General features: G+C 36.4%; 1 protein-coding gene across 2 annotated transcripts in view; it reads left to right on the top strand.

Annotated features, from left to right (window-relative positions):
- Positions 1–23,420, top strand: part of pip5k1ca (phosphatidylinositol-4-phosphate 5-kinase, type I, gamma a) — a 33,003-nt gene extending 9,583 nt beyond the window's left edge. Inside the window, exons 2-18 of one of the 2 annotated variants that reach the window (XM_051911255.1) lie at positions 1,801–1,832; positions 1,942–2,028; positions 2,907–3,037; positions 3,114–3,231; positions 3,343–3,495; positions 8,365–8,664; positions 8,743–8,948; positions 11,510–11,593; positions 11,714–11,762; positions 13,387–13,471; positions 13,888–14,049; positions 14,135–14,276; positions 14,351–14,380; positions 14,938–15,042; positions 16,044–16,200; positions 21,549–21,638; positions 21,770–23,420. In XM_051911255.1, the coding sequence (XP_051767215.1) occupies positions 1,801–1,832; positions 1,942–2,028; positions 2,907–3,037; positions 3,114–3,231; positions 3,343–3,495; positions 8,365–8,664; positions 8,743–8,948; positions 11,510–11,593; positions 11,714–11,762; positions 13,387–13,471; positions 13,888–14,049; positions 14,135–14,276; positions 14,351–14,380; positions 14,938–15,042; positions 16,044–16,200; positions 21,549–21,638; positions 21,770–21,772 (1,934 nt within the window). In that variant the 3' untranslated portion in view covers positions 21,773–23,420. The remainder of the gene's footprint in view (positions 1–1,800; positions 1,833–1,941; positions 2,029–2,906; positions 3,038–3,113; positions 3,232–3,342; positions 3,496–8,364; positions 8,665–8,742; positions 8,949–11,509; positions 11,594–11,713; positions 11,763–13,386; positions 13,472–13,887; positions 14,050–14,134; positions 14,277–14,350; positions 14,381–14,937; positions 15,043–16,043; positions 16,201–21,548; positions 21,639–21,769) is intronic. The other variant, XM_051911256.1, reaches the window with a different exon arrangement.
- Positions 23,421–25,543: the final 2,123 nt, after the last annotated feature.

Genomic DNA, 25,543 nt, shown 5'->3' on the forward strand with positions numbered 1-25,543 from the left:
ACATCAGTGAACAGGGTCTAGGAAAAAGCTCTTTTATGGAGAACCACAATGTTGCCCAAACAGTCCATAACAGTTTCAGGAGCCCACATTGAAAGCTGGATCCAGAAATAACAGGAACTAACTTGGTCATGAGGCTTGTTGGTGTGGATGTGCTATTTCAGAGGTGAAATGGAAAATTGATTTTGTTTGGGACATTGCAGCCTTTATGTTTTTCCTAACTTCCAACTTCCTTCCATAGATGTCACAAAAACAAATTTACCAAAAATGGGAAGCTTGCTGGTGGAAAATCTAGCTGGTAATGAATTTCTAGCTGGTCCAAGTTAGCCATTAGCGCTGGTAACTGATATAACATCTTGGACTAGCAACAAACCAGCTTCCAGTTGGTTATGTCATCTTAGCTTGTCTACCACCCAACCATCTTCACCAGATGGTGATGCAGATGGTTGGCCAGCTTCAAACCTGCTGTCATTTTTCAAAATACAGTTATCAGCTCAAAAGTATAGTTCACCAAAAAATTGTTATTTACTAATCATCTTCCCTTCAGGGTAGCTGGTATTCCTGAAACTGTATCAGTGAGTCAACATGTCAAGAACTGATTCAGTCTGATTTGTGAATGAATCATTCTGAGTGGTTTCATATGATTCATTGAAGATCGGACTCAAAAGAATGATTCGTTAAACAATCAAAAGCTAATGTATTTAGGGCAGATGTTAAGATTTTCCCCTCCAGTTAGCTACTAATAATTTTGACTGGACCAAAAGTCAAGAACTAATTCATTCTGATTTGTGAACGAATTGGTTTTTGTGAACCATTTCAAATGATTAATTGAAGATCTGACAACAACAACAAAAAAAAAATCAGTAGAATTTTACAATTGTAATGTCTTATTTTGTTTTTTATTACCTTATATTTTTATTTAGTAATATAAATACTATTTTTTTTATATATAGCAATTTATACTAACCCAAATCGTGCAGTCCTAATATGAACCACTTTTATGCTTTCCTATTTGAAGAATAAAACCTCCAGACTCCAGATTCTTTGTAAAGGCATTGAATAGAATAAGCAGCACATTTCTCAAAATTTCTCCTTTTCTGTTCTATAAACAAAAGAAACTCATACAGGTTTGGAATGACATGAGGCTGAGTAAACGGGGGCAGAATATAAATTTTTGGGTTGACTTTTCCTTTAAGCTGTTTTTAGCTGGATTTTCCAGCATGCCCGTCATCTTCGTTTTGCTATTGCTTTCTCACTGCATGGCTATGAGCTGCTCTGTCTAGCGGCCAATGCCCTATTTAGAGCAGCATGTGTCTGTTGATGCCACATGTATATGCAAACTCCGAGAAAGCTTGTTGACCTTGATTGGGATGCCATGGAAACCGAGGAACTGAATGAGAGCGTGTGCAGATGCATCTGGGGCAACTGTGGGGTGAGAAGTACAGCTCAAGGAATCCAGCCGTCATCTTCACATGGTGTATTTTCATCAAACCATCTTTGTCAACAAACATCCTAGTCGCCGTTGACAGCTGCTGCTGATGCTTGAGGGGCGGCATTGGAATATAAATGGAGACTGAATAATGAAGTCAGCTGATGCTGTCTGCGCTTTAGAGGGTGACCTGTTGACTCTTGAAGTCTGTTTATAATTTCAGATGAACATCTCGTAATCATAGACACACAAATCTGGTTTCAAATCACGATCTTTAGGACTGACTGTCTGCATTTTCATTTTGCAACCAATGATGATCCTTTTATTTAGATGTTGTCAATACCCGGTTAATCACTATTCTTTTTCTTTCTTAGACACTATGTCAAAAAAGGCTTTCATCACAGAGGTACGTTCCTTTACCACATATCAAGAATATCTACTATTAGACTGCAAGCAAACCTGTTCGTGTAGGGAGTGCAGGTTGGTGGTATCTCATATTTTTCTTTTTATACCAGATGCCTTCATCGTCAGGCCAGCCGGCTCATGGGAAGAAGATCGGCCACAGGGGAGTGGATGCTTCAGGAGAAACCACATATAAGAAGGTACATTGCGCCGAATCAATTTCAACAACTTTTTCTAGATTCGATATTGATTCCATTTAAAATATTTTATTTTTTATTTATTTATTTTTTCAATGTTTTATATTGGCTAATATTTTATTTTTAATTGGACATGCTCATGTCCTCTCTTTTTACATTTAGATTGTTTGCCGTCATCTAACGCTAACATAAAATTAGTTAAATCAGTTTTAAAAACTTTGCTAGATTCGATATTGATTCCATTCAGATTATTTTAGTTACTTCTAGGGACACACTATATATATATATATCGGTATCATATCAGTCAATATTAGTTTTTTTTTTAATGTTTTCATTTTTTAACTTTTCAATGTTTTATATCGGTTGATATTGTATATTTATGCTTATTTTCTCTCTTTGCATTTAGATAACCATTGCCTCTAACACTAACCTAAATTTAATCTATGAAAACACTAATACTTTAATAACACAGTGAAATGTAATCTTTAGCAAATCTTAAGATGAATATCCGTTTTTCATACTATATATTTGATTTTTGTAAAGCCTAAATATACTTTAGCATTTAAAACAATTGATATTAGTTTAACTTATTTTTAATTTTTTTAATTTTAGACAAAATAGTGTTGATTTTTAAAATGTAACATTTACCATTTAATATATAAACATAATTGCATATAATAATAATAATATACAAACTAATTATCGGTTTATCTGCATCAACCAGAACTGTAATATTGCTAATAAGCTAGATCTGCAGAAATGTGGCACTAGGCGACATCAGAACAAAAAACGTAGATTAAAAGATCAATCTCTGGGTTAATATTTAAGAAAATATGTCTCTAGTCATTTATATCTGTTTTGTTTTTGTTTGTTTTTTTCAGACCACATCTTCAGCACTCAAGGGGGCCATTCAGCTTGGGATTGGCTACACAGTTGGCAACTTGAGTTCCAAGCCTGAGCGGGACGTCCTAATGCAGGATTTCTATGTGGTTGAGAGCATCTTCTTCCCCAGGTGAGCTATCTGTCTGAGGTTGAGTGTGGATGTAAAATTTCACATGAAATAAATGATCTTCTCCTTGATCTTCTAGTGAAGGGAGCAACCTGACACCAGCCCATCATTTCCCAGACTTCCGCTTCAAAACCTATGCTCCCGTGGCCTTTCGTTACTTCAGAGAGCTCTTCGGGATACGGCCGGATGACTATTTGGTGAGAAATATAAAGGCTAGTTTTTTATAATACATGCTTGGATTTATGTAGGACCACTGAAGAATCACTCAACCAGAATTCATCTGTATCTATATTTGTGTTCGACTTTAGTATTCGCTCTGTAATGAACCACTGATTGAGCTGTCCAACCCGGGAGCCAGTGGCTCAGTCTTCTATGTCACCAAGGACGATGAGTTCATCATCAAGACAGTTATGCACAAGGAGGCGGAGTTTTTGCAGAAGCTTCTTCCTGGATATTACATGGTGAGTTGCTGTATTTTGACTAATGCATTTTAAATTGGGTTCCCAATGTCCGATCACGATATCTAGAAAACAGGGTGTATATATTATACAATACATAATAACAGGTGCTTATATAATATTACTGCATTATATAACATTTTATTGACAGCAAATGATATGTAGCCTACATAAAACTACAGGTGCTGGTCATATAATTAGAATATCATCAAAAAGTTGATTTATTTAACTAATTCCATTCAAAAAGTGAAACTTGTATATTATATTCATTCATTACACAGACTGATATATTTCAAACGTTTATTTCTTTTAATTTTGATGATTATAACTGACAACTAAGGAAAATCCCAAATTCAGTATCTCAGAAAATTAGAATATTGTGAAAAGGTTCAATATTGAAGACACCTGGTGCCACACTCTAATCAGCTAATTAACTCAAAACACCTGCAAAGGCCTTTAAATGGTCTCTCAGTCTAGTTCTGTAGGCTACACAATCATGGGGAAGACTGCTGACTTGACAGTTGTCCAAAAGACAACCATTGACACCTTGCACAAGGAGGGCAAGACACAAAAGGTCATTGCAAAAGAAGCTGGCTGTTCACAGAGCTCTGTGTCCAAGCACATTAATAGAGAGGCGAAGGGAAGGAAAAGATGTGGTAGAAAAAAGCGTACAAGCAATAGGGATAACCGCACCCTGGAGAGGATTGTGAAACAAAACCCATTCAAAAATGTGGGGGAGATTCACAAAGAGTGGACTGCAGCTGGAGTCAGTGCTTCAAGAACCACTACGCACAGACGTATGCAAGACATGGGTTCCAGCTGTCGCATTCCTTGTGTCAAGCCACTCTTGAACAACAGACAGCGTCAGAAGCGTCTCGCCTGGGCTAAAGACAAAAAGGACTGGACTGCTGCTGAGTGGTCCAAAGTTATGTTCTCTGATGAAAGTAAATTTTGCATTTCCTTTGGAAATCAGGGTCCCAGAGTCTGGAGGAAGAGAGGAGAGGCACACAATCCACGTTGCTTGAGGTCCAGTGTAAAGTTTCCACAGTCAGTGATGGTTTGGGGTGCCATGTCATCTGCTGGTGTTGGTCCACTGTGTTTTCTGAGGTCCAAGGTCAACGCAGCCGTATACCAGGAAGTTTTAGAGCACTTCATGCTTCCTGCTGCTGACCAACTTTATAGAGATGCAGATTTCATTTTCCAACGGGACTTGGCACCTGCACACAGTGCCAAAGCTACCAGTACCTGGTTTAAGGACCATGGTATCCCTGTTCTTAATTGGCCAGCAAACTCGCCTGACCTTAACCCCATAGAAAATCTATGGGGTATTGTGAAGAGGAAGATGCGATATGCCAGACCCAACAATGCAGAAGAGCTGAAGGCCACTATCAGAGCAACCTGGGCTCTTGTAACACCTGAGCAGTGCCACAGACTGATCGACTCCATGCCACGCCACATTGCTGCAGTAATTCAGGCAAAAGGAGCCCCAACTAAGTATTGAGTGCTGTACATGCTCATACTTTTCATGTTCATACTTTTCAGTTGGCCAAGATTTCTAAAAATCCTTTCTTTGTATTGGTCTTAAGTAATATTCAAATTTTCTGAGATACTGAATTTGGGATTTTCCTTAGTTGTCAGTTATAATCATCAAAATTAAAATAAATAAATATTTGAAATATATCAGTCTGTGTGTAATGAATGAATATATTATACAAGTTTCACTTTTTGAATGGAATTAGTGAAATAAATCAACTTTTTGATGATATTGTAGTCAAATACTTATTTTACACAATATTTAATTTATTTTAGAACTGACACAGTGGTGAACTAATATTTATGTCCAAATATTAACCGATTATCTGCCTTTCAGATATTTGTTGGTGTATCACTAATACAGCCTTCTACTTTTTATGTTTCTAAGCTACAATAAGTTCACAGTAAATACACAGTTTATGTTGTTATTTTGTTACTTTTTGTGAAACTACATATCGGTTGGATAACGGTTATTTACTGATTTATCGGCTACCATTTTTGTGCAGATTTATTTTTAGTTAATTCTGACAATATATTATCAGTTGGCCAGAGCAAAGATAATCATCGGCCAGAATTTTAATAGTGTGCATTTTATTTGAAAATAATGGTCATCCAATGTGTATTTTCAATGTCAATCAAGTCACCTTTATTTATATAGGGCTTTATACAATACAGATTGTTTCAAAGCAGCTTTACAGTGATAACAGGAAAATGATGCATTTCAGCTGTTGTTCAGCCCGAGTCAGTTCAGTGTTGATTCAATTCTGTTGTAAAGATTATCAATTATTAAATTAGTTCATTTCATCTATAAGCAGTTCTGCAGAAAACAGTGATGCCATCGTCCAGCTCTGTTCAGTTCTCATACAACAGCATCAGTACAGTCAGATCAATAATATTGTTGAATATTAAGTGTCTCCAACTAAGCAAGCCAGAGTTCGACAGTGGCAAGGAAGGAACTCCATCAAGTGACAGAATGGAGAAAAAAATCTTGGGAGAAACCAGGCTCAGTCAGGGGGCCAGTTCTCCACTGGCCAACAAACAAACACTGTGTGATTATGATTCAGGCAGCATCACATGCCAATATCTGTAGAGCAGGGCAATAAATACTGCATGATATAATAGTTTAATGATAGCAAACAAGATGTAGCCTAGATAAAATGACTGAAGTAATTATTTTACACAATTTTCAATACAATTTAGAAACTGACACAGTTGTGGGCTAATATTAATTGCCAAATATCGGCCGATTATCAGCATGGCCAGTGTTTTTTGGAGAACTCTGCTATTTGCATTTTTGAGCTACAATAATTTCACAGTAAATACAGAGGTTATGTTGTTATTTGTTGGTATGTTATTACTTTTTGAGAAATAATGTATTGGTACATATCGATTATTGACCAATTTTTTTTTTTTTTTTTAATTATTGGGCAAAATGTCTTTGTGAATTTTTCACACATTTTTCCATTTTATTTTTAATAAATTTTGACAATAAATTATTGTTATTGGCCATAACGTGAAAAGGGTTATTGGCTTATCAGTATCAGACAGAACTGTAATATCATTATATGCTTTTTTGGAATTGATGGTTGACCAATATTGGTTTTCAATGTCCGATAAAATGTCTTGAGCAGAGTGGCTGATGGTTAATATAATGCTGATAATTATGATACAGTACATGTTATAATACAACATAATGATAGAAAATGAGATGTAGCCTTTATAAAATTACTTTATATTATATTCTATATATATATATATATATATATATATATATATTCTGCTACAATAAGGTTTAAGCAAGGCTAAAATACACAGTTTATGTTGTTTTTCTATACTTTTTGAGAAACATGCTTTCCAGCCTATTATCACATGCTGTCACAAATCAACCACCTGGTTAAACAACAACACTGCTGATTACCCAACAAGCTATTTTGAACTAATTTCTCCCCTGAGGTGATTTGTCTGCTATTTACCTAAATAACAAAATAAATGACACAATTAGCATTTACACCGTGCTTGTTCCAGCTTTCTGTCTCCATTGGACCAATTCAGTCCACAATTTAAGTACAAAAGGGTTTGGTTTCCAAGAGAACATGAGTTTTTCTTTCAGTAGATGATGCCTAAATGGGTTCTCAGTGTCAGCAGAGTCTGACCAGCGACCGGCTTGGCTTGTTCCATCCATTCAGCTGGAGCTAATGAGCCCATGAATAGTGACGGATCAGTTGTTGTTCAGCAACAATGCTGACCTTGGCCAGTTCGCCTACAGAAATCTGTCTTTAACAATGTCTGGCTCTTTTCCTCTTTCTGTTTCTCCTCTTTGATCATATCTTGTAGGACATGTCACCTTTGGGAAGGTGATGGTCGTTGCACAAAGCTCCTCTAGGTTGGATATCTGCTTCATTGCTTTGCCTTTGTGTGGTGCTTTTTTAGAGGATATAAACTCCAATCTAATTGGAATCAGGTGGTTTTACTACACTCTGGAACATTATCTGGCAAACTGAATGCCATTGCCTTGAGGAAGCCTTTTTTGGGGGGTTGAAATGGTGTGTCTTGATTCTGGAATGATGTTTACTTCAACCTAATGCATTAATGCTGTTATTGAAGTTATAGAAGTGGTCATCAGCAAACGTGTGGATTGCATGTGATATAAAAACAGGTTTTTGTATTAAACAGATGTGTGTTGTAATATTGACAATTTTAAGGAATAGTTAATTAAAAAAAAAAACTGCTATCATTTATTCATCATGCCGTTCTGAATCCGTTCTGACTTTTTTCTTCCGTGGAACACAAAAGAAACTGCTCTTTTCCATACGGTGACTGTGAACTTGGACGCCATCAAGGTTAAAAAAAGTGCGAGGGAAAGGCTGAAAAGATGAGCTTATTTTCTGTTCCGTGTAACACAAAAGAAGATGTTCTGGAGATTATTCAAGCTGCTCTTTCCATATGGTGACAATGAAACTGAATGCCATCGAGATTCAAAAAATGACAAAAAATCTAAATTAAAGTACTTCTTTTTGTGCAAAGGAAAAGGCAGAAAAGTTGTTATTTGCTGAATATCTCATTTATATTTTTCGTATTTAAACTTGCAAGTTCGTCAAACCTGACACAGCAAATTTTGGAGCACAAAATTTCAGTATCGGGTAAATAAATGATGACAGAATTGTAACTACTCCTTTAAAGAATAAATTCATTAATTGCACAATGCATGTAACCTACAAATACTAATACAGTGTTTTTCAACAGATTAGTACCATTGCATGGATGACTTGCATTTGGATATTAGTTCACTCTGACTGGGCATTTGATTTGTTTGTTTGTTGGATGTTTGTTTTCCTGCAGAACTTGAATCAGAATCCTCGAACCTTATTGCCCAAGTTCTTCGGGCTGTACTGTGTACAGTCGGGTGGGAAGAACATTCGAATGGTGGTCATGAACAACGTTTTGCCCAGGGTGGTGCGCATGCACCTCAAATACGACTTGAAGGGATCCACCTATAAACGACGGGCCTCTAAGAAAGAGCGGGAAAAGGCGAAGCCCACATTTAAAGACCTCGATTTCATGCAGGACGTACCAGACGGTCTCATGCTTGATACAGACACGCACAGCGCTCTGGTCAAGACGTTACAGAGGGACTGTTTGGTAAGTTCTGTACAGTGTGCTGGTGTCTACAGTGGATGTGTGAATGGGAGCAAATATTGATGTGGTTTTGGTGTTTAGGTCTTGGAAAGCTTTAAGATTATGGATTACAGTTTGCTGCTGGGAGTTCACAACATCGATCAGGCGGAGAAAGAGCAGCAGATGGAGGGATCTCAGGGCAGCAGTGATGAAAAGAGGCCGCTGGCACAGAAGGCGCTCTACTCCACTGCCATGGAGTCCATACAGGGAGCGTCGGCCTGTGGAGAGGAAATCGACACTGATGACACGTGAGAATGCACATTTTTTGCAGTAAAGTGGAGTAGATTGTATGTTTTAACTTTTTTTATTATTATTAGGGCCCGAGCACCAATGGTGTGAGGACCCTGTTGTAATTGCTGGGTCAAATATTCTTCTTCTCCGAAATGAATCGCATTTTTGTGGGCCTAAACATGCTCGAAAACTCATGAAACTTTGCACACACGTCAGAAGTGCTGAAAATGTACGTCTGATATGGGGTTCAGAATTAGGTTTGGCAAAATGGCTCCTACACCTACAAAATTTCAATTAAGCGCCCTTCGCTCTGAATTTCACATACAAGTATGAAATTCGGTACACACATGTAACAGCCTAATACCTACAAAAAAGTACCCGGGAGCAAAATCTGAAAACCCAACAGGAAATGAGATATTTAAAAAAAAACATCTGCAAAATTTTTGCAGTTTTTGCCATTTCCAGTTGTTGTACTTTAACGAACTCCTCCTAGAGCTTTAATCAGATCAAAATCATATTTGGTCAGTCTAATCTAAAGGCCTTTGTGACGTTAAATTACGAAGATCTGGAGTTTTCGCTGAAGGGCGTGTCCGTGGCGGCCTGACAAATTAGATGTTTCGCAATGAAACTGGAAGTTCTTGTAACTTGGGCATACAGTGTCCGATCTGCCCCAAACTTCACATGTTTTATTAGAGTCCTGGCCTGAAAACATCTACATGGAAATATTCAGTTACAGTCATAGCGTTACCTGCGGGTAAAGATGTATGCGATTTACGCCAAGAAACAGGAAGTTGTTGTAACTCAGGCATACAATGTCTAATCTGCCCCAAACTTCACATGTTTGAGAAGATTCCTGCCCTGAACACATCTACATGACAAAATTCAGTTATAGTAATAGCACCACCCACTGGCAACACGAAGTGTCGTGTTTAACACTGTGATGGACTACTAGCAACATACTAAAATATGCAATTGATTGCTAAAGCATGCTATTATCGTCATGAAACAGGAAGTTGTTGCACACAATATCCAATCTGCCTCAAACTTAACATGTTTGATAAGTGCCCTGGCCTGAAGACATCTACACGCCAAAATTAAGTTATAGTCATAGCACCACCAGTTGGTAGCAAGAATTGTGGCAAATACAAATGACTGACGTAGTCCTCCTATATTTATATACTTAAATGCATATTACCCACCGTGCTCTGTTTTCCTATGGCCATCGGGTGGTGGTGGCACGGGTGCGAGGGCCCTTTCATCGCTGCTTGCAGCTTTAATTATATGTTGAATTTATGTTTATAGAAAAGATGCCACAGAGTGAGATGTCATATCATGACCGTTGCAATGTGCATAGAAATTTTGTGTGCTCAAAGTCTAATGCAGTGGTCGGCAATAGGCGGCCAGCGGGCCAGAAATGGCCCGCCAGCAATAATATCTGGCCTGTGCCCGCAGCCAGATTATTTTAATAGCGGCCGGTTCTGAAAAAGATCTTCATCTCGTGGTGCCGTCTAATATTATCACCGTGTCTACACCAGACGTGCCGCGCCGCGCCGCAACAGCTAAAAGCTGTCTACACTGAACGCGACAAACCGACCGTTGCAAAGCACTTGGACTACGTCAGAAATAGAACAGGGAATCCGTTCACTGTCGGGAATGTGTTGTTGCTCTGCGCAGCATCCAGTGTAGACAATATCATTATAATGGGTTCTATTGTAGTGTCGCGTTGCACCGCTCGCATCCGGTGTCAGTGTTATATTCTTTGAAAACAGCAACAACTTCATTGCAGATAAGACCATAGTTGAACGCATAGTTGTCTTTCTATTCTTCTTTGTATGCCCTATTTTCGCTGACAACTTTCCTCTTTAGACTCTTTGATAGTGCCATTTTCTCTCACCAGCTAGCTAAAATGTTAGCATCACTCTGCACACAACGTAATAGTGTGTAAAAGTGTAAAAGTAGGCTACGTGAAATAATTATTACAATAAGCTAGGATCCGTTGTGTAACAATATATGTATTCCGCATCTCCCACATAACACACATATGTGGGAGATGCGGAATGGGTGTTTGCCAAGCTTTCGATTAAATTTCATATTTGAAATCACCAATGAAGTATGACAACAACTGTCTCATAAATTTTGTTTCTAAACACTCGAATCATGACAAAAACTGTATTTTTCAGGCTGGATCAAGCTAATGCGCATGCGCAGTCCTAAATGCGCGTCTCTTATGCCTTATTTCGGAGGTGCGCGTCTGACTGTTTCTATAGGAACCAGAGCTTCTAACGCCGCTGCAGTGACGCAATGACTTTACCAATCGGCGATTGGCTCTTATTTAGAAGGCAGGACTTATTCCGCCATATTGCGCGTTGCATTTTCTCCCATTCAAAACAATACAAGTGACGTGTCTTGTGTTATTCTATAGTCTTTGACTTCAGGAAACACTTTTAAGCGCTATTACAATTTTGTTCCCAAAGATATAGCTAAGCATTTCATTTTAGTATTTAGCAAGGTTTAGAATTTAGGCCCTGAAAAACTTTTATTTCATTTCATTTATTTTCTCATGTTTTTTCCCCGTCAGGATGGGTGGCATTCCTGCAGTCAATGGAAAAGGAGAGCGGCTGTTACTGTACATCGGAATAATCGACATCTTGCAGTCTTACAGGTGCTTGCGTCAACCTCTCCGACTCATGTCACTTATGATTTACATCATGAGGCGTGTGATTCATTGCTGCCAGTATGATTTAAAAGCACCATGGAGTGACTTTTTTCTTTTTCTGTTCAGGTTAATAAAGAAATTGGAGCATACGTGGAAGGCTCTAGTCCACGATGGGGTGAGAATTTTGTTGAATTTCAATGGCTGTTATCTAGAAAAGACCTTTTGAAATATATCAGCATCATTGTTCCATGCAAGTCGCTCCATCTCTTGTCACTTTGGATGAAAAGCTTTGGCCAAGTTAACATCCAGCTGTGTTTTGAGACTCTGTGGTCTTTGACCTTCACTATAATTCTTCCTACTTCCTTCATTTTTATATTAACAAAGCAGGGTCTGCTGTGGTATGTTAGCATGAATGGAGTTTAGTGAGAATTATGGGGTTTTGGAGGAAATGCTTGTAAAATGTGCACTAATTTGGGACCATTTTTCTCAGGGGATGTGCCAATTGGGCTATTGCTGGATATGAGACGCACATGCACATACCACACACACACACACACACTCATTTTCTCCTCAGCTCGGCTGTAAATAAAGGAGATTTCTCCAACCCTGCCTGTGACGCATCAGTCTATGCCATACTATGAATGGCTCAAGATTCATTTGCATGCTAATTAAGATATTTATAGTCCTAGAGCTGGTATATCTTATATACCAGCATCAGCTGGAAGTGTTAACTGGTGTCTTCATGAATAATGTATGTTGAACTGGAAACTTTAAGTTTGACTTAAAGGGGACCTATTATGCAAAATTTACTTTTATTAGGTGTTTGAACTCAGATGTGTGTGTGTAAACAACCAGCCTGTAATGGTAAAAATCTACCCACTTTTTTTATAATTCACATAAATCATAAACAGTCTCTTCAAATGAGCGTTTCCAGATTTTCTCATGTGACTTTTTTTTTTTTCCAAACCAGTTCAGCAAAAACTCCGCCCTGCAGCCGATTCTAAAGATTTTATTGGTCATGTCAATCACAGTACTGATTGCCTACACCAAACACTGATCCCTAAACCCGTCACTCTAACCTTAACCAACCACAGCAAAAAAAAAAAACATTGCAAATGTTCAGTTATTGGATGTACCAACGAACATAAGTCTCCATAGACTTTCGGCATCTGAGCTACTGAGGACACCGTGGTTGAATTTCTTTTATGAAGGAAATGTGCCGAAGAAAGTCGGTAAAGTGTTATATATTTGCACATATATTTTTACTGCTTCACAAACGAGGGTCAGTTCAACGCTGGATTTAAACAAAAGATTAACATGACAGTACATGCTAGTCGATGAGTTGAATCAACTTAACTCTACAACAACTACATAAATTTATCCACTTACTATTCAGAAACATCTAGTTTCGTTCTAAAAGTTGTAACTTCTTCCTGAGTCTCTCCATCAGTGTCCGACTCCGGTTCGAACATGTAAGGCTGAACACAGCTACTGACAATTTCTTACATTTTGTCTGCATGAGATTCTCCAGTTTTGTTGTTTTTGAGTATCTTAAGCATGAGCTGTTAAAGCTCCGCCCTCTTCTGGAAAGGGGGTCGGGAACAGCAGCTCATTTGCATTTAAAGGAACACACAAAAATGGTGTGTTTTTGTTCACACCCAAATAGGGGCAAATTTGGCAAGCTATAATAAATGATGAACAGTATTGAACTGTAAGTTTCCATTTTGTCAACTAGAATAAGAATGTATTTCAGATGTATTCAGATGGTTCACTTATTCGCTCTCTCTTTCACTCTTCAGGACACAGTGTCTGTTCACAGACCGTCTTTCTATGCGGACAGGTTCTTCAGGTTCATGAGCACTACTGTATTCAGAAAGACTTCATGTGAGTGAACTGATTCTGAGAATTTATATTACTGAATCACATAGATTCATTTCATGTTCTGCATGAAGAATTAATGATGAAGTAATAGGGATGCATCAATTTTAAGATTCTGACCGATAAGCTGATAAATATTTATTGTAATGACTGATAACTGATAAATGACTGCTATTTGGGCTATATAAATAAAAAATAAAACAAAAACTAAAATGAATCATTTTAAATACTTCAAATTAATTTAGGCATAATGTAGAGTATGAAAATGGATATTTACTTTGAGATTCCTAAAGATTACATATAACAGTGTTATTATTTTATTAAATAATTTGTGTTTATTCACCTACTTTCATGATGCTAATTGCCAAGACATTGAAACTATTTTTAATATTTAAATGCATTTGTAAACCTGTTTCTTTCAGCATTAAAATCCTCTCCGTCAAAAAGGGGTCGTGGGGGTCTAGCCGCAGCCAAATATGGCGGGCCTGGAGCAGCCTGGTCGGCCAGCCAGCTGCCCTTCGTGAGAGACGAAAACATCTACGACTTGAGAGGAGCCCGTAGCTTCCCCACACTGGATGATGATGGTAAACAATATGGGAAATACATTCTTCATTCTCAACTTGAGGACTTTTGGTTTTAGTCACATATTTAAATTCTGCCTGGTTTCAGGTCGGGCCGATGTGCTTCCCTGCACCCCTCCCTCATTCGAGGAGGCCACCACAGCCTCCATCGCCACCACGCTCTCCTCCACCACCTCTCTGTCAATCCCAGAACGCTCCCCCTCAGACACCTCCGAACAGCCGCGCTACAGGTAAGACCCTGTCTGTCGCTCTGTAATATTCCAGCATAGCGGGTACAATATAGTCTCTGTTCTCTTCTGTACAGGAGACACACCCAGTCCAGTCATGAAGAAACGTAAGTAAAACAGAGCAATATGTTGTAGTACATGTTGACTAACCTAAAATACTACTTTTTAGAAGTGAACAAAGACATTGTTTTTTGTTTTTGTTTTGTCTTGTTTTTATTTATTTATTTTTTTTGCTTGCTTTGTATTTATCTTATTTATTTTCTTCTGAAAGGAGTTAGCCAACTTTGGGAAACACTTTTTTTTTTTTATAGCAATTTTATTCCCGAAGGTATAGGTATACATTTCATTTCAGTACTTGGACTTTTGAGTGGGGTTTTGTGTGTGTGTGTGTGTGTGTGTGTGTATGTGTGTTTTGTTTTTACCTAATTTTTTTATATATATTTTTTTATTTAGTCTTTATCAGCCATTTTTCTTCTGCTATATACGATCACTTTTTGCAATGAACAAACCAAAATTAGTCTGAACAGACCAAATTTATGTTTCTTTAGCAGACTTTACAATGTTTATTCCCCTCTTGGGCTTGATCTTCTTAATGGAAGGGGAATGATTTGTTCTTAGTGATATTCGTATGGTTTGGTTGAGCCCTCTGCTGGTGTCGTTGTAGAATGCAGGATGAGGACCAGCAGACCATCACAGTGGAGGTGGAAGTGGAGGGAAGATACGACAGTGAGCCCACCCTCGTGGCTCCCCAGGTATCGCCGGAGAACAGGTACGCACTAAAAACTGAGAAACTACCTGCACAGATATGAGCACTTATTATATATTTACTTTTCAACACTAGATATTCTTGAACATGTTGAAAAAAATATGAGTTGTAATGGAATTAAGGGCAGTGATTTAAATGCAAATGCACTGTGTCGCTGAATGAAGAGCAGTGTAGATGTAAGATCAGGGGTATCATGGGAATGAGGAATTAGACATCTGCTCCATTCAGCTGAGCTCACCTGCTCAAGCTCCTCATAGTGATGGCAAAACTACACCATGGAAACTGCCACAAAGGAACATAACCAAACAGGAAGTGCTTAATGACACTGGCACTAAGTAACCAAATGTTTTTGTGCTTGACAGGACCAGTGTCAATATATATATATATATCTTATATATTGTTTATATATAAATTTTTTATTCATTATTGCAAATCTATATGACTTTGAAATTTTGAAGAAAGTTCATGCTGCACTCTTCCTTACAGTGTTGACTTAATTAAAACTATTAAAAATAATTTTCAGTAATTGAAATAAAGCTGAATTGAAACAAAATACAAATAAAAAACTTAAACTTAAAATACTATAAAAAAATTTGCTGATAACAAATAAATAAGTTAAAATTACTAAAACTAAAATAAAAATAAATTAAAGCTATATAGAAATATTTTTAAAAAACAAAAACTAATAAAACTGACAAAAGCACAACAGTTCTTAAAACTAAAATTAAAATGAAAACTGAAAATATAAAAAAAAGCCAAATCAAAATATTATTAAATACTATAATAGTATATAAATTATACTTGAATAACACTACATACAACAAAAGCTGTCAATTGGACAAAAAATCATAAAACTACAAAAAAAAGGGGCCCATAAGATTAAGGCTCTATATTCCAGCTTTTCTGAAATCATTCGAAAGTTTTGTGAGATGAACAGATCAAATTTTGTTTTATTTACTAAAAATCTTTAAATAATTTAATTTTCTTTTCTTTTCCACATGTAGTGAAGCTCAAGAGACGTTTCCAGAAGCCTCGTCCTTCTCCGTCCCAGCGAGCCCCAGGATAGTCGTAGAATCTGACAGCGCCAGTCAGGCCTCAGGCTGTACAAGTCGTGCCTCTGTGGACGAGGATGATGATGTGCCAATTACAGACATTTATTTTGTAAGCCCTTCACTCATCTGAACTAAAAATTTGTATCAAAAAATGCATGAGAACCACCTGATGACCTAATGTCAAAGCATAAAAGAACATAATCAGATGTGTCTGCACTGCAAAAAATAATTATTTTTGTCTTGTGTTCCGATGAAAGTATCTAAACGTCCTTAAAATGTGATAAATTTACTTAAAAAGCAAAACAGCTATTGCATTAAGATATTAAGACTTATTAATAAAATAAATCTTGAATTAAGTTTATTTTTGTAACGCATTGTCAAATATTTTTCTATTATTTTAAGCATAAATTTATTTATATATTTATTGAGGTTTATAGTTAAAAATCCGAGAAAAAAATTACTAATGCTGTAACTTTAAAATTCATGATATATTCTAAGTTTTGTATTTATGTATTTATTTACTTGATTGATTGAAGGATGTTTATGTATTTTTACTCGAATACAAGAAAAAATTGCCTGGGTCATATTTCATTTTTAAAAGAAAAAATAAACTATATGTTGCATAAAGAAAAATGAAGAATATTTTAGAACTAATAACTTTTTTTTTGCAATATTTTTATGACAATTATGAACATTCCCCCTCTAATTTTAACAATACTATTAAATGTCATGCTCAGAATTGCCATGCGGAAAACTAGGAATGCACGATATGTATTGACCACCATATCAGTATCGGCCGATATATGATCATTTTTAAGGTTATCGTTATCGACCCGATAAGAAAATTTGGCCGATATATTAAAGCCGATAAATAATTGATTATTATCTTCAGCTAAAATGCTTCAGATGCACACTGTACACCATGATGGTTTTGAATTGCTTGAAATATGATTGGAATCACCTCAAAAAAGAAAATACAGTTAAGTTTAACATGTAAGTCTGTTATATAAGCTACATAAAATTATAATGAAAATACTGTAAAAGAATGTTGTGAATTCTTTGTTCGCCCGTGTTTTAGCACCAGGAAGAGCATATCCACAACAGAGTTACACCTTCATGACAAGAATAAGTTCGCTTGTGCCCTCGCAGCCTTTTGTTTTGTGCAATTGTAAGTTTTAATATTACGTTTATTTTGTGTATATATCTGATTTATCTCATATAGGTTGCGTTTGATTAAGAATTAAAGTGGTAGTAAAGCGCTTACCATCTTTAGCTTCAGCGCACACAGCTCAAACAGCAATGTACAACATTAATAACTATGATTGGGACTGTCATATACTGTACATAACATTATAAAGAGAACAGCATTTTAATGAAATGTTGTGAATTCTTTGGGTTTAGTTGCCATCTTTCAGCCAGTATCCAGGAAGAGTGCATTCAGGAGTTAAACATTCTGACTAGCACGTATCTTAGTTCAAGTGCATTCATGTCATTTTGTGCAGATATAAGTTGTAATATTATGTTTATGTTGTATAAATATATGATTAATCTTATATAGGATGAGTTTGTTTGAGTTAATAAATTGACCCACTAACAAAGCGCTTCAATTTCCCCGTGTTCATTAACTCTTCAGCTTCAGCGCACACAACCCAAACAGCGATGCTTTTTCATTTTAGATGCCTTATTTAGGCATTATTTTATTTATTTGTAAGGCATTAGATTTTGTTTGTTTTCATAAAGAAAGTTGGCCATAGGAGTGTAAAATTAATTTTTAAAACATACACTGGTTCAAACTAGGATACTGTATATGTTTGATTTACGTTGAAGTGCTTGGGACGTGGCTTATAATGGTGAGACTTTTGTTTTTGTAATCAGGCTCTCAAAAATTATATAAAAATTAGAATTTCGATTTATCGGCAAATATATGGGTTATCGGTTTTCAAATATCAAGAATTATCGGTATCAGCCAAATTTTCATATCGGTGCATCCCTATGAAAAAATTGTATGTATGTATATATTATGATGCTATTTGATATACTTTTCATTTAATCTTTTTAATTTTTATTTAATAAGAAGAAAAATCATGTTCAGAGCTCAGAAAATCTACATGCATTATGAGAATGAAAATGAGGTTTGTTTTTTAAATGAGAATTTAATTGTCATGGAAATAATGTCACAATGATACTAGGAAAAGATTTTCTTCTTTCTAATATTTTCTTAATGTAAAAATATATTCATTTTGGGGTTAAACATGACCACGACATGTTCTTGATAGACTTTGTGAGATAGTTTGTGAGTAGTAAACAGTGCTAATGTGACCATTGTTGAATTAATGGTGACTAAAGGAAACGTCTCCAATACGGGACAGAAGACAGAATCTCACAGAGGGTCTCTGTTGGCACGTGGGTGGGTGGGTGTTTGTGTGCAGAGGTGTTAGGAGCTCCTTTAGCTCTTATTTTTATCTTCAGTTTCTGTACGACTGCATAAGACCCATTTAAATGAAGGGTACTTTTGTTTATTTCTAAATGCTAACGATATCATGATGTGTGTGTTAAGTTTGAAAAACACCAATACAATGGACACATTCTGGCCCATGAACGACAAAACAACTGGATGCATCCACGGGGATGTTTCTGAGTACAGCCAAGAAAACTGAGAAATGGTGATCATTATCATTTGTTAGACACATTGAGGCCCTTAAACTCAGTTGTATGCTGAAAAGAGCCCTAGAGACACACAAGCGCCACCTCTTGAATTATTCATCTATTAACACCCTACACCAGCTGCTCCGTCACTCTTTCCTCTTATTAATGGAGCTATCAATTTTTTTCATTTATCGACTGCTAAACTGCACTCCATCTCCTTGACTTTTTCCATTACCATTCTGCCATCTTTCATTATTTGTCTGCCGTCTCTGTCCATCTCTCTTTCTCTGCCTCTTGTAAGTTCTCTGATGGCAGCGTCTGTGTTTGTCAGCCCATCTCACACAGAAGAAGGCACAATGTAAGTTTTTATAGCTTAAAGCAGTTGAAACTAGTTTTAGAATTAATTGGCTCAAGCTAGCCTCTGAAGTTCACTGTGTTTTAGACTGTTATAGCTTTTTTTCTACCCTTTGACTATTAGAATTAAACAGGCTGTTTTTGTTACTGTACCATTAAGACTTTTATATCCAAAGGAGCCCACCATAATAAGTTTGAAAATGTTTTAAAAGATTTGAGGTAAACAATTGCAACTGCTCAGTTTATACAACCATATATGTCAAGTCACAGTCTCAAAGATTACAATACGTTGTTCCAACGTTGTGAAAATGCTTACATAGTATGGTTAGTACAATTTGCCATTATTGTCCACTTCAAAAACTAATTTTGGAGCCATACACATCTGTTTCTAAGACACAGGAAATAGGAAACACAATCAGGTGACATAAAAAGACTAAAATCACTCCTTTATTAGTTTACTAGCTGCTAACGTGATATTAGCAAGCTTTGTGCCTGTTTTATCAATGTACCTGGTCTTATTGTGCAGGATTTACTAGAAATGTTTAGAAAGATTTAAGGAATGTTTTATACACTGAAAAAAATAGTGCAAAAACATTTTATTGTGAAAAATTGTGTAAACGTCACAATTAATTACAAAGAAACATCAAATAACATAGAATTAGACAGACTGAAATAGAAACTTTAATAAATTATTTTTTACAGTGTAGTCTTTAGTCAAAATATAACCTTCCCTACAACTGAAATGACTTTTCTTGTTTGCTGATGTAATGAGTGGGTGGGGGAAAAATAATAGTAGCCATAGCCAATTATGTCAATGTTAGTTTTTTGCTATCCAATCAAATCCTGATGGATAAAATTCCTGCCCTATAGTATTTTCTACTAATTCTGTTTGAAAATACTTGTGTTATATAGTACTAAAGTAAAACATGTTGCAAATACCGTATTTACATTGTCTATTATAGTTTGTGATTCTGTTTTTCTTTCACTTCACTTATTTCTCATTCGAAGTTTCTTTCTTTTTTGACTCACCAGATTACAGCTTTTGTTAATTTAGAAAGTCTAGACTTTCATCTTTGCGCAGTGGCTACAAAAATATACATTCTGATAAATTTATAGCAAACAATATAGAAGAATAATTTTCCAGCCTTATTAATGTTAACAACAAATCTCTTACTTGTCTTTCTGCGGGGCTGCACATGACATGCGGAAAAATATTGTGGCCACGAATTAAGAATTTGTACACGCAACTTATTAATTAGTTCCCTCATTTTAGTAAATTGTGGCCACGTTGAACTAAGACGTTTACTCATTTTGATTTAAAAGGTTAGTTCACCCAAAAATGAAATTTGTCTTTAATTACTCACCCTCATGTCGTTCCACACCCGTAAGACCTTCATTCATCTTTGAAACACAAATTAAGATATTTTGATGAAATCCGAGGTTTTTTTTTTATCCTCCATTGAAAGCAACGAAATTACCACATTCAAGGTCCAGAAAAGTAGTAAAAACATTCTTAAAATAGTCAACGTGACTACAGTGGTTCAACCTTAATGTTATGAAGCAACGAGAATACTTTTTGTGTGCAAAAACAAAACAAAAATAATGACTTTATTCAACAATTTTTCCTCCTCCCTGTCTGTCTGGTAAGCAGTTGCCGCAGTGCTGCATTTCCGTGTTTACGTCCGAACGTCGACTCATTATTGGCTCCTGCGTCAGCATGAGTGAACAGCCATTGGCCAATACTGACCCGGACATACAACCTGGAAGCGCTGCAACGAAAATAGCTTAGCAGAATGACAGGGGAGAGACGAATTTGTCGAATAAAGTAGTTATTTTTGTTTTGTTTTTGCGCACTCGTCGCTTCTTAACATTAAGGTTGAACCACTGTAGGCACGTTGACAATTTTAACAATGTTTTTACTACTTTTCTGGACATTGAATGTGGTAATTTCATTGCTTTCAATGGAGGATTTAAAAAAACCTCGGATTTCATCAAAATATTTTAATTTGTGTTTCGAAGATGAACGAAGGTCTTATGGGTTTGGAACGACATGAGGGTGAGTAATTAATGACAGAAATTTCATTTTTGGGTGAACTAACACTTTAACTAAGTCAATGGAAGGAATTATTACAACATGGCCACGATTTAGCAAAACAAGGGAACAAATTATTATATTGTGCACACAATTTACTTAAAACGAGGGAACGAATTAGTAAAACGTATTAGCAATTCATGGGAACAAATTGTTAATTCGTGGCCACTATATACAATTTTTTTTTCACTGCATGTCATGTGTGAAGCTCTATATCTATCTCTAGCCACTGCATTTCTAATATTCCTCTCTGGCACTCTTGTCTTCCTGTCTGTCTTTCTTTTTCTCTGCATATTTCTACTGGCTGCCTCTGTGTGTCTCCGCCAATTCTGGCTCCCTCTGCTGTCTTGGTTGTGTACCGGCAGCCTCCAGAAGACAAAAGCTGGGTGTATTCTCCTCTGCACTTCAGCACAGGGTCTAAGACCCTTCCAGAGGACGAAGAGGAGAGTGAAACAGTAAGTGCATACCGTGTCATGGTCGTCCTGGGTTTATAATTCTTGATATTGACAGCTGACGTTATTCCTTGCGCATTAATTAATTTACACCTAAGGCTCAGTATTCAAACAATGTTAATGTGTCCCAACAGTAATCAGACCTCAGGAGAGAGGAGCAGCTACAAGATTTGGACTCTTCAGACTCGTCACGTTCGGAAGCTCTACTGGTCGGATGCTACTGTCGGAATTTTCGCAACTCCAGCTTCATTTTCGTCGTTCTATCACCCACTTCACAAACAACACCAAGCGAGTATTAATAGCAATGTCCAGATGTATTTATAAGTAAAAATTAATATATTTAATTATTTTATTTTGTTTAATTGTTTTTCATTCATTGTCTAATTTACATATTGTGAGCGTGTTCTACGATTTGAGCTCTGGGATGCAAGACTCCTCCTAAGAGTGGGCTGTATGCTATTTTTTTTATTATTATTATTCTTTTGGGCTGTAGGTTATGTGACCTTCATTAAAAAAAGAAAGACGTTTTATAGTTATGATTTATTTATGCTACTCTGGTTGTTAATGCACTTTGGTTATCAGGTAGCTTCGTTCGTTAGCTGTTGAAAAAATTCAAAATCATTTGTTTTATTTGAAATTAATCTGCATTATTGCAAATGACCCCAAATGACAGTTCATATTGTGTTCCATTTCTGGTGCAGTCCTTTAATACTAATTTTAATATATATTCATCAGCTAGCAATAGTTCAATGTTTAAGATTTTTTTTTTTTTTTTTTTTAAATACATTCTCCTATCCATAAAAGTTTTAATTAGTTTTAATTAATTAAATCTGTTCCATAGAAATCTGCAGATTTCCCCCCCAAAATCAGTACAAAGTCATCAGGGCTATTAAGATACTGTATGTTAAGCCGGAAGATGGGACCAAACTTGATATGTGGGAGGCCAAATATGTAAAACAACTTGTTACCATATCACAATCATTTCACTATCAGAAATATTTAGGTTAAAAAATTTTAAATTGTAAATCAATATGTATAGAAATTGTGTGTGTGTGTGCCTATGCATTGAGCGTGTTTGTGGGTTTGAGTAACTGAGTGTATCATTTTACAATGGAAGTGTGTGACTGATTCTTATAATGTGCAGTGGCCAGTTGCTATTAATATTGCTGTTGTATCTAAAATAAAAAGGCTACTGCAGCAATATATTTGTAAAGTGTAGCGCACACATATTTTGGTTGCCTTAATTATTTTTTGCCAACCTAAATACTATTGTAGTTATAAAATATTCACTGATTCAGTCTTTTTTTCTGGTTCACGAATGATAGTGTCTTAGAGAATTTGTACATAGATCTTTAAATACATATAAAATATATTTTAAATGTTATTTGAACTTTTATTTTGTATTTTATTTTACAAAAGATGTCCTATCCTAGGTCTACCCCCACCCACCCATTCTTCCAGCATCAAGGACATGCGCCATTTCTTGTAAGTCTAGGCTTTGTTTGTGTTGTATGTGTAAACTTTACAGTTCGAATTGTAAAGTCTATACGGTCTCAGACATACAACTGTATCAATCGCTTACTCTTCCAACAGTTGAGCTGTGTTTGTGTGTGTGTGTGGTCAAAAAGCTGTGTGCCCCCCTCAATATCAAGAGCATGACAAAACGTGAGTCTACTTACATCGATGTACAGCATAGACATTTATCCTACAAAAAGACCACAACCAATGGACCGATGTGTGTACATTTGTTCAGACCCTTAAAATAAATACAACTCTTGATTCACAGTTTTCTTGTTGATTTTTTTTTTTTTTTTTTTGTAAATTAGTTGTTTTTTGTGCCATTCGGATTTTACACAGAAGTTCAACAGAAAAAAATACCTCAAATTAAATGACAAAAACTACAATATAACCATGAATTTTTGGTTTTGATTCGGCAAGTTTTACTATTTAAAAGGTTTAAAAACTCCTGATATCTTTTGACCATAATGCAGCAACATAGTGTGGCCCAGATCCAGCCCACATCTGGTCTGCATGTAATCCACAATGTGGGCCGGATCTGGGCCACACTATGTTGCTGTCTGGGCGACTACAATAAAAGTTTTGCGCATATTTAAACATGAACGCCATTAAATTATACTAAAAAAGCACTCATGGTCCTGCTGATTTAAGAACACCAGGGGCCTCATTTATAAAATGTACGTACTCACAGATTTGATCTTAGAGTGTGCGTACTCTAAAAACCACGCCAACGTTCATGTTTATAAAAACGGGCTGTATCCAAAATCACATACTTCTATGGAGACAGAGTGCATTTAGGCCACGCCCACACCGGGGACAATCCAATCTTCTCCATTGACTTGACTTGTATTGCGTGAAGCTGCCTCCTTGTCATTTCTTGCTTCTAAGAAAAGACAGAACAATGCCTAAAAGCTGCTGTGTGACAGGGTGTACAGCAAACAAGCTACAAAACCCAGAACTAAGTTTTTATAAGATACCGAACTGTAAAAGCCAGCCTTTAAGGAGACAAAGGTGGACACAGGCAGTAAGTCGAAGCATCAGCAAGAAGAATGGGTAAATTGTGGGACCCTGACACTCAGAATGCCTACATGTGCAGTAAACATTTTGTCACTGCCAAGTCAAATATCCAAATGTCAGTTTTATATATTATATTTCCTGTTGCCGATTACGTTCCCCTCCAGTGGGCATAGTACTCAGAGTATTATGACACATTGCGCTCTGTCTCAATTGCCTGTATCCACTTTTGTGTCCTTACATGCTAATTTTTTTGGGGGGTCGACAGTTTATAAAAACTTAGTTTTGCTGTACACTGTCACACAGCAGCTTTTAGACATTGTGTTTTTTTGTTATAAGTCAGAAATGTCAAGGAGGTAGCTTCTTGCAATACAAAGTCAACGGAGAGGGCTGGATGGTTTCCCCCCCAGTGGGCGTGGTTTTCAGATGACACGTGCTGCTGTTTCTATGGAAGCTTGTTTCCACCGTAAAATAAAAAAGGTAATTGCTACTTTCGCTTGCAATTGCAAGTTTATATCTCACAATTCAGCTTTTTCTCAGAATTGCGAGATATAAACACAATTGTGAGGGAAAAAAGTCCCAATTATCTTTATTTTTTATTTAATGGCAGAAACAAGCTTCCATACTGGAATACTCTGCAGGTATTAGATAGAGTAATGGATTTGGATGATAAGTGGTACTCTTATGCTAATGACATTAATTAGGCAGCATTTAAAGGGCAGAGATTTGAAACCATTCAGCTGCGCACAATTTATAAATCATATATCATTAGAGAAATGATTATAACATTAAGTGTAGGATAGTTTCTACGCAACATTTTAAAATGAGGCCCCAGCATATTGATATTGCTTAACACTACATGAAAATGTAATAACCAGAAACCGGATATATAAATCAATTTCACAGAGAAATGGCTGAACCATTTCATGACCAACTTTAGTTGAAACACTTGCATCTTTAGCATTGTTAAAAATGTGTGCACAACTTTTACGATGAGTGTCAAATTGACTCCAATTGGATTAATGCAATACACTAGGGAAAAAAAAAAAAAAAAAAAAAAAAACCACTTTAAAATTAACACTTCACATGCATTACAAAAAAATTTATAAACTATTTAGCATTCATTTTTAAACTACCAATAAAGGCATCTTCCGAATGAATAAATGCAAGTACCCTCAGAGCAGGGTTGCCAGGTTTGCGTAACAAAGCCAGCCCAAGCGCCTTTCCATAAAAAAAAAAAAAAAAAAACAGACTTAGCAACACTGCCTCAGAGGGTAGTTTAGAAATTGACTATCTGCCGCAAACAATCTCAATACAATTTGTGGGCACATACCAGTGCCAACACTTTGCAGGAATGTTCCTGACCCTAAATTATA

This window comes from Ctenopharyngodon idella, chromosome 10 (genome assembly GCF_019924925.1).
Source record: "Ctenopharyngodon idella isolate HZGC_01 chromosome 10, HZGC01, whole genome shotgun sequence".
Taxonomy (NCBI): Eukaryota; Metazoa; Chordata; class Actinopteri; order Cypriniformes; family Xenocyprididae; genus Ctenopharyngodon; species Ctenopharyngodon idella.